Source organism: Procambarus clarkii, chromosome 3, assembly GCF_040958095.1.
Source record: "Procambarus clarkii isolate CNS0578487 chromosome 3, FALCON_Pclarkii_2.0, whole genome shotgun sequence".
NCBI classification, from domain to species: Eukaryota; Metazoa; Arthropoda; class Malacostraca; order Decapoda; family Cambaridae; genus Procambarus; species Procambarus clarkii.
This window is the reverse complement of record NC_091152.1, coordinates 33,320,332-33,333,028: the sequence shown is the minus strand read 5'-3', so window position 1 is coordinate 33,333,028 and position 12,697 is coordinate 33,320,332. Positions and strand designations below refer to the sequence as shown.

General features: G+C 46.0%; 1 protein-coding gene across 1 annotated transcript in view; it reads left to right on the top strand.

The window, feature by feature from the left end:
* Positions 1 to 12,697, top strand: part of LOC138368215 (zwei Ig domain protein zig-8-like) — a 462,959-nt gene that overhangs the window by 368,380 nt on the left and 81,882 nt on the right. The window contains exon 4 of the mRNA XM_069330737.1: positions 10,397 to 10,529. Coding sequence (XP_069186838.1) covers positions 10,397 to 10,529 — 133 coding nt within the window. The remainder of the gene's footprint in view (positions 1 to 10,396; positions 10,530 to 12,697) is intronic.

Sequence of the window (12,697 nt, the reverse complement as noted above, 5' to 3'; positions counted from 1 at the left end):
AAGAAAGAGAAGGGTGGGCAGACTGCATATTTTTGGATTGTCAGAAAGCCTTTGATACAGTGCCACACAAGAGGCTAGTGCGAAAGTTGGAGATGCAGGCTGGAGTGAGAGGGAAGGTACTCCGGTGGATAGAGGAATACCTAAGCAACAGGAGACAACGAGTCTGTGTGAGGGGTGAGGTCTCAGATTGGCGAGACGTCACAAGTGGAGTCCCGCAGGGGTCAGTCCTTGGACCTATACTGTTTCTGGTATATGTAAATGATCTCCCAGAGGGTATAGATTCGTTCCTCTCAATGTTTGCCGACGATGCAAAAATTATGAGGAGGATTGAAACAGAGGATGATAGTAGGAGGCTACAAGATGACCTGGATAGACTGAGTGAATGGTCCAACAAATGGCTGTTGAAGTTCAACCCGAGTAAATGCAAAGTAATGAAACTAGGCAGTGGAAACAGGAGGCCAGGCACAGGATACAGAATAGGAGATGAAGTACTTAATGAAACAGACAGAGAGAAAGATCTAGGAGTTGATATCACACCAAACCTGTCTCCTGAAGCCCACATAAAGAGAATAACGTCTGCGGCATATGCGAGGCTGGCTAACATCAGAACGGCGTTCAGGAACCTGTGTAAGGAATCATTCAGAATCTTGTACACCACATATGTAAGACCAATCCTGGAGTATGCGGCCCCAGCATGGAGCCCGTACCTTGTCAAGCACAAGACGAAGCTGGAAAAAGTCCAAAGGTATGCTACTAGACTAGTCCCAGAACTAAGAGGCATGAGTTATGAGGAAAGGCTGCGGGAAATGCACCTCACGACACTGGAAGACAGAAGAGTAAGGGGGGACATGATCACAACCTACAAAATCCTCAGGGGAATCGACCGGGTAAACAAGGACGAACTTTTCAACACTGGTGGGACGCGAACAAGGGGACACAGGTGGAAGCTGAGTACCCAAATGAGCCACAGAGACGTTAGAAAGAACTTTTTCAGTGTCAGAGTAGTTAGCAAATGGAATGCATTAGGAAGTGATGTGGTGGAGGCTGACTCCATTCACAGTTTCAAATGTAGATATGATAGAGCCCAATAGGCTCAGGAATCTGTACACCAGTTGATTGACGGTTGAGAGGCGGGACCAAAGAGCCAGAGCTCAACCCCCGCAAGCACAATTAGGTGAGTACAATTAGGTGAGTACACACAGTGTGTGCCTCTGCTCTCACACACGCCGCGGGAGTCTGTAGGAGACACGCGATTAGTGAGGTCCGCGGAAATTCGTCAATTTCTCTGGACATTGAAGGAGTATAGAGGCTAGATCATAGTATTTGGCCTCTCGCAGTGTGTAGCTAGCAGGGTGCAACATAGCATAGTCATATCGCTAGCGATAGTGCGAAGATTTGGCGAAGAAAAGAAAAGTGGAGCTAGGGCATCACCGGTGCATGTAAGTGTGTGACCTGACCGGGTGGGACGACCCGCCGTGGAGCTACCTGTTTGTGCTGTGAGTGGTGACTGTGATCAGTGGTACAGTGAATTAGTGAACTGTCACATAACGATACAGTGACTGACTCCAGAGCTTTGTGCAGACAGAGAAGAAGACCTCATCAATCTACCAGCATTTAGTGAATCACCTAGTGGGAGACAACGAAGGATAAACATCGTCATCGTACATCGCCCTGCCCTTACTCATCTGGTTGTGTGAGCGGGAGGCAGTCTGGTATGTACCCCTCTCTGGTCAATTAATCAGGTGTACAGATTGAGGTAAAAGATTATCAAATTCTCGTTCAGGATATCAAATATATTTAAAAATCTCAGAGTGGCTCATTTAGGCAGAGGTAACGCATAAGGGATATCTTGACACATACAAGCACGCCCGCCCACGTACGTATACACGCACACAAGTGTGCACACGCTAAAACAGACACACACACACGTGCACGCGCACACACACACACAATTGTTCAGTCAGGGGAAAAGGCATTAACACCTGGGATAGACCTTACTATCCCCCCCCTCTTGACCCCACCACCTGACCTGACCTGACTTAGTCGCCACCTCCGCCCCCCCCACCCCCAGTCCCCCGCATCGCCCATACACACACTCTTCCCCTCCCCACTCTCCCTCTCTCCCACTCCCTCTCTCCCACTCCCACTATCTCTCTCCTGCTCTCTCTCTCCTGCTCTCTCTCTCTCTCTCTCTCTCTCACTCTCTCTCTCTCACTCTCTCTCTCTCTCTCTCTCTCTCTCTCTCTCTCTCTCTCTCTCTCTCTCTCTCTCTCTCTCTCTCTCTCTCTCTCTCTCTCTCTCTCTCTCTCTCTCTCCCTCTCCCTCCCTCCCTCCCTCCCCCTCTCCCTCCCTCTCTTTCCTTCCCCCTCCCTCCCCCTCCCTCTCTTTCCTTCCCCCTCCCTCTCTGCCCACACACACACACACACACCTCCCCCCCCCCTCTCTCCCTTACCCGCTCTCTCCCTCACCCGCTCTCTTCCTCATCCACTCTCTCCCTCTCCTCTCCCTCCCGCCTCTCTCTCCATCTCCTCCCCCCCCCCCTCCCCTTCTACCTTCTTCTCACTTCAGTGGAAGGGTCGGATCCCCCCCCACCCACCCATTTATCTCTCCCTTTATCACTCCCTTTCTCTCTCTCTCTCTCTCTCTCTCTCTCTCTCTCTCTCTCTCTCTCTCTCTCTCTCTCTCTCTCTCTCTCTCTCTCTCTCTCTCTCTCTCTCTCTCTCTCCCCCTCTCTCTCTCTCTCCCTCCCCCATCCCAACAGGGTCAAGATGGCAGCCAGAGGTCCCAGGGGAGCAGGAAAGAGCCAAGGTGACGAGATGAAGGAAATGTTCGCCCAGTTTCTGGAGGACATCAAGAGTGAGATGCAAGAAATGATGCAGGAAATGAAGAACGAAATAAGCAACCTGAAAAGAGAGCTGACAGCAGCAAAGGAGGAGATTAGAACCCTCAAAGAGAATGGTATCGAGGCTGAGAATCAGAAAACCACCCAGGGAGAAGGTGGTAATAGATTTCTGGATGAGAATGCCACAATAAAAGCAACATTTGCGGAAATACTAAAAAAAAATAACTCTGAAGTAATGACTGCAGTGATGGAGGTGGCCATGAAAGCAGCCACCTCGCAGGAGGCGGCACGCTCCACTAGCCAACTGCTGGAAAGGAAAAGATCAGTGGTTGCTGTGGGTATTAGGGAACAGGAAGGAACCAATAGGACAGAGTGGAATGACAAGGACAAAGCAGCAGTGAATGAAGTACTAAAGGCACTAGACATGGAAGGGGCCGAGCATAGCATTGAGAAGGTTTTCAGGCTAGGCCGGTACAACAAAGACCGAGACCGAATGATAAAGATAGTGTTTGCAAACGAGAACACAAAGGAGAGGATCCTATCAAGGAAGAGCTCCCTGAAAAACGTGGGAAAATTAAAAAATGTATTCCTCCAGCGAGACATGACAAGGGAGGAGAGAGCCGTGGCGGCAGAAGCAAGGAAGAGGCGCAGGGCGAGAGGGGAAAACCAGGAAGTCACAGCTCCCAACACAACACCCCCAGAGGCGAGGGGGGAACCCACAACCAGCTACCCAGTAACACCAGAAGGGAGGACAACCCCGCCTCCCTCCTCTGCATAGAAAACCCCCCTACCCCAAACCCTCCCTGCCCCCACTCAAAAGTTCAGCCAAATCTCCCTCCCCCCACACCCAATCCCCACCCTTCTACCCCTCCCCTCCTCCCGAGTCCTCCCTCCCCCCCTTTCCTTCCCGTCCTCCCTCCCCTTTCACCCCATACCCTCCCTGTCCCTCCCCCTTCACTGGATCCCCCGCCCCTCATTCCAGTATCCTCTGAGATCCTGTTACCCACCTCACAGGTCCTCACACCCATGGAACAGCCTCCCCCACCAGCAGAACACTCACCAAGGAGGCGATTTGAGAAGGGACAGAAGAAAGTGAGCCTCAAAGCGATGTACACTAACATAGATGGAATTACAAATAAAGCAAATGAGCTTGGAGAACTGGTACTAGAGGAAAACCCAGACATAATAGCCCTCACAGAAACAAAGATCACGAAAACAATAACAAATGCAGTGTTTCCACAGGACTATTATGTTATGCGGAAAGAGAGGGAAGGAAGAGGTGGGGGTGGTGTAGCTCTGCTGGTAAGAAAAGGCTGGGATTTTGAGGAGATGGATATTCAGGGCTGTGAAGGTTTCAGTGACTACATAGCAGGTACTGTAACAAATGGAGGGAAAAAAATTATAGTCGCAGTCATATATAATCCACCACCAAATGACAGAAGACCTAGACAGGAATATGATAGAAACAACATGGCCACCATTAACATAATAGAAAGAGCAGCCTCTGTTGCTAGCAGGAATGGATCTGGACTACTAATTATGGGAGACTTCAACCATGGGAAGATAGATTGGAAGAACAGAGACCCGCATGGAGGACCAGAAACATGGAGAGCTAAGCTGCTGGACGTGGCAACAAGAAACTTTCTAAGCCAGCATACCAAAGAGCCAACAAGAATGAGAGGAGAAGATGAACCAGCAATGCTTGATTTGATATTTACCCTAAATGAATGGGATATAAGGGAAGTTAAGATGGAAGCGCCCTTGGGAATGAGTGACCACAGTGTATTGAACTTTGAGTACCTGGTAGAGCTAGGACTTATCTCCCCCCAAAAAGAACTAGGAATCAAAAGGCTGGCATACCGAAAGGGGAATTATGAACAGATGAGAAGTTTCCTAAGTGAAATACCTTGGGACACAGACCTCAGAGACAAGTCTGTACAGGGTATGATGGACTATGTTACCCAAAAGTGTCAGGAGGCAGTAAACAGGTTCATCCCGGCCCAAAGGGAAAAATCCGAGCAGCAACAGAAGAATCCATGGTATAATAGGGCATGTATGGAAGCGAAGAAACTGAACAAAAAGGCGTGGAGGAACTTCCGGAATAACAGAACACCAGAAAGCAGGGAGAGATACCAGAGAACCAGGAATGAGTACGTCAGGGTGAGAAGAGAAGCAGAGAAAAATTTTGAAAATGATATAGCAAACAAAGCCAAGACCGAACCAAAGCTACTCCACAGTCACATCAGAAGGAAAACAACAGTGAAAGAACAGGCATTGAAACTTAGAACAGGCGAGGACAGGTATACAGAGAATGACAGAGAGGTGTGTGAGGAACTCAACAAGAGGTTCCAGGAGGTCTTCACAATAGAACAGGGGGAGGTCACTGTGCTAGGAGAAAGGGAGGTAAACCAGGCGGCCTTGGAGGAGTTCGAAATTACGAGAGAGGAGGTCAAGAGACACCTGCTGGATCTGGATGTTAGAAAGGCGGTTGGTCCAGATGGGATCTCACCATGGGTACTGAAAGAGTGTGCAGAGGCACTTTGCTTGCCACTCTCCATAGTGTATAGTAAATCACTAGAGACGGGAGACCTACCAGAAATATGGAAGACGGCGAATGTGGTCCCAATTTACAAAAAGGGCGACAGACAAGAGGCACTGAACTACAGGCCAGTGTCCTTGACTTGTATACCATGCAAGGTGATGGAGAAGATCGTGAGAAAAAACCTGGTAACACATCTGGAGAGAAGGGACTTTGTGACAAATCGCCAACATGGATTCAGGGAGGGTAAATCTTGCCTTACAGGCTTGATAGAATTCTACGATCAGGTGACACAGATTAAGCAAGAAAGAGAGGGCTGGGCGGACTGCATTTTCTTGGATTGTCGGAAAGCCTTTGACACAGTACCGCATAAGAGGCTGGTACATAAGCTGGAGAGACAGGCAGGTGTAGCTGGTAAGGTGCTCCAGTGGATAAGGGAGTATCTAAGCAATAGGAAGCAGAGAGTTACGGTGAGGGGTGAGACCTCCGATTGGCGTGAAGTCACCAGTGGAGTCCCACAGGGCTCTGTACTCGGTCCTATCTTGTTTCTGATATATGTAAATGATCTCCCGGAGGGTATCGATTCATTTCTCTCAATGTTTGCGGACGATGCTAAAATTATGAGAAGGATTAAAACAGAAGAGGACTGTTTGAGGCTTCAAGAAGACCTAGACAAGCTGAAGGAATGGTCGAACAAATGGTTGTTAGAGTTTAACCCAACCAAATGTAATGTAATGAAGATAGGTGTAGGGAGCAGGAGGCCAGATACAAGGTATCATCTGGGAGAGGAAATTCTTCAGGAGTCAGAGAAGGAAAAAGACTTGGGGGTTGATATCACGCCAGACCTGTCTCCTGCAGCACATATCAAGCGGATAACATCAGCGGCATATGCCAGGCTGGCCAACATACGAACGGCATTCAGAAACTTGTGTAAAGAATCATTCAGAACTTTGTATACCACATATGTCAGGCCAATCCTGGAGTATGCAGCCCCAGCATGGAGTCCATATCTAGTCAAGGATAAGACTAAACTGGAAAAGGTTCAAAGGTTTGCCACCAGACTAGTACCCGAGCTGAGAGGTATGAGCTACGAGGAGAGACTACGGGAATTAAACCTCACTTCGCTGGAAGACAGAAGAGTTAGGGGGGACATGATCACCACATTCAAGATTCTGAAGGGGATTGATAGGGTAGATAAAGACAGTCTATTTAACACAAGGGGAACACGCACAAGGGGACACAGGTGGAAACTGAGTGCCCAAATGAGCCACAGAGATATTAGAAAGAACTTTTTTTAGTGTCAGAGTGGTTGACAAATGGAATGCATTAGGGAGTGATGTGGTGGAGGCTGACTCCATACACAGTTTCAAGTGTAGATATGACAGAGCCCGATAGGCTCAGGAATCTGTACACCTGTTGATTGACGGTTGAGAGGCGGGACCAAAGAGCCAGAGCTCAACCCCCGCAAACACAACTAGGTGAGTACAACTAGGTGAGTACACACACACACACACACACACACGAACACACGAACACACACAGGGTTTAATCAGAGACGTAGGCTAACTAAGCAGCAAAGTAAAAGGGCATGGAGAAACTATAGGAATAACAGGACTCTTGAGAGCAGAGAAAGATATCAGAATGTCAGGTTGAGAAGAGAGGCAGAAAGACAATACGAAAACGACATCGCAAGCAAGGCAAAGACTCATCCTAAATTGCTGCATAGCCACATCAGGAGAAAAACAACAGTAAAGGAACAGGTTATGAAATTAAGGATAGGGGAAGAAGGATTCACTACAAATGACAAGGAAGTGTGTGAGGAACTAAATAAGAAATTCCAGGAGGTCTTCACCTTAGAGCAAGGAGAAATCCCAGAGATAAGAGTGGAAATAGCTAACCAGGAACCACTGGAAGAGTTTGAGATTACCAGCGGGGAAGTAAGGAAGTGTTTACTAGAGTTGGATGTGACAAAGGGTATAGGCCCAGATGGAATCTCCCCTTGGATACAAAAGGAAGGAGCAGAAGAACTGTGCCTGCCACTCTCCATAGTGTATAACAAATCACTGGCAACTGGGGAACTGCCAGAAATTTGGAAAGCGGCTAACATAGTCCCGATATACAAGAAAGGGGATAGACAGGAGGCACTGAACTACAGGCCAGTGTCCCTAACCTGCATACTATGCAAGCTGATGGAGAAGATTGTGCGAAGAAAGCTAGTGGAGCATCTGGAGCGAAAGAACTTTGTAACACAGCATCAACATGGGTTCAGGGATGGCAAGTCCTGCCTCACAGGGTTACTTGAATTCTACGACCAGGCAACAAAAATAAGGCAAGAAAGAGAAGGGTGGACAGACTGCATATTTTTGGATTTTCAGAAAGCCTTTGATACAGTGCCACACAAGAGGCTATTGAAAAAGCTGGAGATGCAGGCTGGAGTGAAAGGGAAGGTAATCCATTGGATAAAAGAGTACCTAAGCAACAGGAGACAACGAGTCAGTGTGAGGAGTGAGGTCTCACATTGGCGAGACGTTACAAGTGGAGTCCCGCAGGGTCAGTCCTTGGACCTATACTGTTTCTGATATATGTAAATGATCTCCCAGAGGGTATAGAATCGTTTCTCTCAATGTTTGCTGATGATGCAAAAATTATGAGGAGGATTGAAACAGAGGATGATAGTAGGAGGCTACAAGATGACCTAGATAGACTGAGTGAATGGTTCAACAAATGACTGTTGAAGTTCAACCCGAGTAAATGCAAAGTATTGAAACTAGGCAGTGGAAACAGGAGGCCAGACTCAGGATACAGAATAGGAAATGAAGTACTTAATGAAACGGACAGAGAGAAAGATCTAGGAGTTGATATCACACCAAACCTGTCTCCTGAAGCCCACATAAAAAGAATAACGTCTGCGGCATATGCGAGGCTGGCTAACATCAGAACAGCGTTCAGAAACCTGTGTAAGGAATCATTCAGAATCTTGTACACCACATATGTAAGACCAATCCTGGAGTATGCGGCCCCAGCATGGAGCCCGTACCTTGTCAAGCACAAGACGAAGCTGGAAAAAGTCCAAAGGTATGCCACTAGACTAGTCCCAGAACTAAGAGGCATGAGTTACGAAGAAAGGCTGCGGGAAATGCACCTTACGACCCTGGAGGACAGAAGAGTAAGGGGAGACATGATCACAACCTACAAAATCCTCAGGGGAATCGACGGGTAAACAAGGATGAACTACTCAACACTGGTGGTACGCGAACCAGGGGACACAGGTGGAAACTGAGTACCCACATGAGCCACAGGGACATTAGAAGGAACTTTTTCAGTGTCAGAGTAGTTAACGGATAGAATGCATTAGGCAGTGATGTGGTGGAGGCTGACTACATACACAGTTTGAAATGTAGATATGATAAAGCCCAGTATGCTCAGGAACCTGTACACCAGTTGATTGACAGTTGAGAGGCGGGACCAAAGAGCCAAAGCTCAACCCCCGCAAGCACAAATAGGTGAGTACACACACGCACGCACTGTGTGCCCTTCTTCCTCGGGAACCACCACCACACGACTGCAGCACTGCAGCTATATACCTCTGGGAAGGGGTCAGGATAAACTCTTTCTCCCACTCTGGCTCAACATTTCCGTTTTTTTCTTCATATTTTCCTTTCTTACAATTTGTTGAAACTTCACAAAGGTTTCACAGACTTTATAAATAGGTATTATATATGACGTGGAGGAGCAGCATGTGTACTGGTCCACGTCTACACTTATACTGACTGTGGCAGGTGGTGGGACTCTTTATATACCTGCTTCTTTCTTCCTCTCGATTCGGGTCGAAATTTTTAGAATTGTTCTCTAGCCGCGTGTTAAAGGTCTAAGAGGTTAAAAGTTAAAGGTGTTTGGCCAACATAACTGTTGTCCGCGGTCCACACACTCACTACTTGCTTCCTCACACACTCACCACTTCCTCACACACTCACCACTTCCTCACACACTCACGTGTTCTCATAAGTTTGGTGATGAGTGTAAGCATGCAAGAAGGCTGCAAGGTGAGGTAAGGTAATTATGAGGAGGACACAGTAAGCCATTACAAGCCGTCTTTCAGGGGTACAAGATCTTCCTCCGCCATACATCACACACATGAGGCGTTCTTGAGCGCCGAGGCGGTGATCCGGCTTCGCGAACGGCAACATGAACGCTGAAGTATTCAGCGGAGTAATGTACTGGTATCATGGGTGTAATATTATCATTCTTCCTATAACTATTATTATTATATGTATGATTTAATATTAATAATAATTTTTATACACAGTAATTACATTAACGTGATATATATCAATGATAAGTTTCGGAGGGTCCAGTGGTAGAGTATGCGACTTGACAATGCCAAGGTCGCAGGTTCGCGCCCACCTCACAGCCCTAGTTGATCTTCACATTATAATAATGGTAAGGTTGTGTGGCAGGTGGTCCACCCGGGGAACACGGACGAGTGGACGCTACACATTATTACCTGTGATAATATTGTTATATATAATAATGGTAAGGTTGTGTGGCAGGTGCTCCACCCGGGGAACACGGACGAGTGGACGCTACACATTATTACCTGTGATAATATTGTTATATATAATAATGGTAAGGTTGTGTGGCAGGTGGTCCACCCGGGGAACATGGACCAGTGGACGCTACACATTATTACCTGTGATAATATTGTTATATATAATAATGGTAAGGTTGTGTGGCAGGTGCTGCACCCGGGGAACACGGACCAGTGGACGCTACACATTATTACCTGTGATAATATTGTTATATATAATAATGGTAAGGTTGTGTGGCAGGTGCTGCATCCGGGGAACACGGACCAGTGGACGCTACACATTATTACCTGTGATAATATTGTTATATATAATAATGGTAAGGTTGTGTGGCAGGTGCTCCACCCGGGGAACACGGACCAGTGGACGCTACACATTATTACCTGTGATAATATTGTTATATATAATAATGGTAAGGTTGTGTGGCAGGTGCTCCACCCGGGGAACACGGACGAGTGGACGCTACACATCAAGTACGCCCAGCCAGGGGACGGTGGCTGGTACGAGTGTCAGGTCAACTCTGACCCCAAGATCACCAGGCCTGTCCTCCTCATTGTCAAGGGTCAGTATCTCACTCTGGTTGGTGGCCTCGCTCATTGTGAGGATAACACGTGGCTGGTCAAGTTAAGACTGTGGCATATGTTTGTGAGTTATGAGACACGCACACACACACACACGAACCTTTAGACCTGTTTATTGACGGTTGAGAGGCGAGTGTGGGGGAAAACCTGACTCCAATAACTATTGTTTTGGGCTCTGAGAACTAATAATTAAATATGTACTTCGATAGCCATGAAGGACCACCAGTTTTTGAGAAAAAGTGGAAAACAAAATAAAGCAATGGAAAAATTGATCCCAAGAACTAGTGTCCTATGGATCTTAGTAAGACTGTAATTCTTATATAAATGGAGTCAAATTAACTTACACAAAATTGGGGGGTTACATGCTAAAAGATGAATACATCCCTAGCATTATTCTGGTGCTGGTTCTTCACCAGAGTAAATCAAACATGAAAATAAACAATAGAATTTGTTGACTATAGAATATTAATTGTAGTTAAATGCACCTCAATATACTACGGAAATGTTGAGCAGTATCAGTAAATCAGTGGGTTAGTAATTGATCTCTTTGAGAGATCACTACTGTAACTAGAATTATTGCTACAGATAAAAAAGGGACAGCTTAGCTGTAAATCTAGTGAGGTGTAATCAGTTGCTACGCTCCACCGACGACGTGTTGCATAGGGCAAAATGTTGCACGGAACAGTGGGGAAGCCTAACACCTCGGTTGACGTCGCCTTGGTACTGAAAGGCAATTACATTGTAGAAATCTTCTACATAATAAGTAACTACAAATAAATCCTAAATCATGAGGTTAACAATGGAAATTATCAGCTAATATCTGAGCAATTTATGTTCAAGCACTGTAGTTCTCTTTGGAGAAAATACTGAAATTAATCATCTATTTAGATGGTAAATTTACTTAAGACACGTACGGGATTGTATTATTTTGCATTCGGCCTAACGACTGCTAGTCTAAATGTTAACTGTGGCCACATGATAACAAACAGATAAACCTAGCTGCCGTGCCGCGTGTCCGTTGATGTGGAGACTTCAGCAATTCTTCGTCCTCCAGCTGCTGCTTGAAAGACGTTAATTCTGGAATTGAAGATATGCTAGTCTGGGACACGGCTATTGTGCCAAATAACGTGGCACCGCTCAACTGATCGTGGGAGCGAAATAAATAGGTCAAAACGTAGCTCTGCTACATGCTGTCAATGGCGTCCGCGTCGTGCTCTCTCGTTCTATCGTGTCTACTGACGCTCTCCCGTCTTCCTCCTCTTCCTTATTGCGCATGCGCGGCTCTCGATAGACATCTCGAGCGTAAATGTACATGTATATATCGCAATTGACTAAGAAAGGAAGAGGTAATGACGAGTATTAATATCACATTAAATTCTTCTGTGATAAAATAGAATTTCTCGTAACATAAATTGGTTTATTAAAGTTGTGTAGCCAATCGAGGAAATTAAAGTAAAATCATTTACATCAAAGTAATTTCCTCTAGAATGTTCGATATTAATTAAATAAGGGAAATCCCTTAAGTAGTAGTATACTACGAAATTATACTTATTAGTAAGTAACTATTTTTAGTAAAGGAAATGATAAACTGGACTCTTGTTATAAATCCAACTAAATGTGGAGAGAATTCATGTTACTGCCTCTCGTTCCTCACGTCGTCACTCTCACTAGGAAGAATCTGGCAGTGAATAAATCATGATAATGATTAAATCTACAAGTTAGTAATTTTAGTAACTACTTTGGTTAATACAAAGGTTGTATAAAATACAAAGATGTATAAAACTGTTGGTTATTTCAAACAGCGAGACCAAAGAGCCAGAACTCAACCCCCGCAAGCACAATTAGGTGAGTACTCTGGGGGGGGGTGTATGAATGCCTGGGGGGGGGGTGTATGAATGCCTGGGGGGGGGGTGTATGAATGCCTGGGGGGGGCCTGACAGCTTTTTATTATTATTATTATTATTATTATTATTTTCTACCACAGACGTGGCCACACATTTACAATGCTAACCAGCATATATACATTTTCTTCTGTCCTCCATGAACAGGGTGAAAGATTTGTCAAACATACAGTTCAGAGATTTATTGAACAACCACAGAAGGTGATCGTAGTGCTTTTAAAATGTTAGGCTAAGCTACATACGTAAAT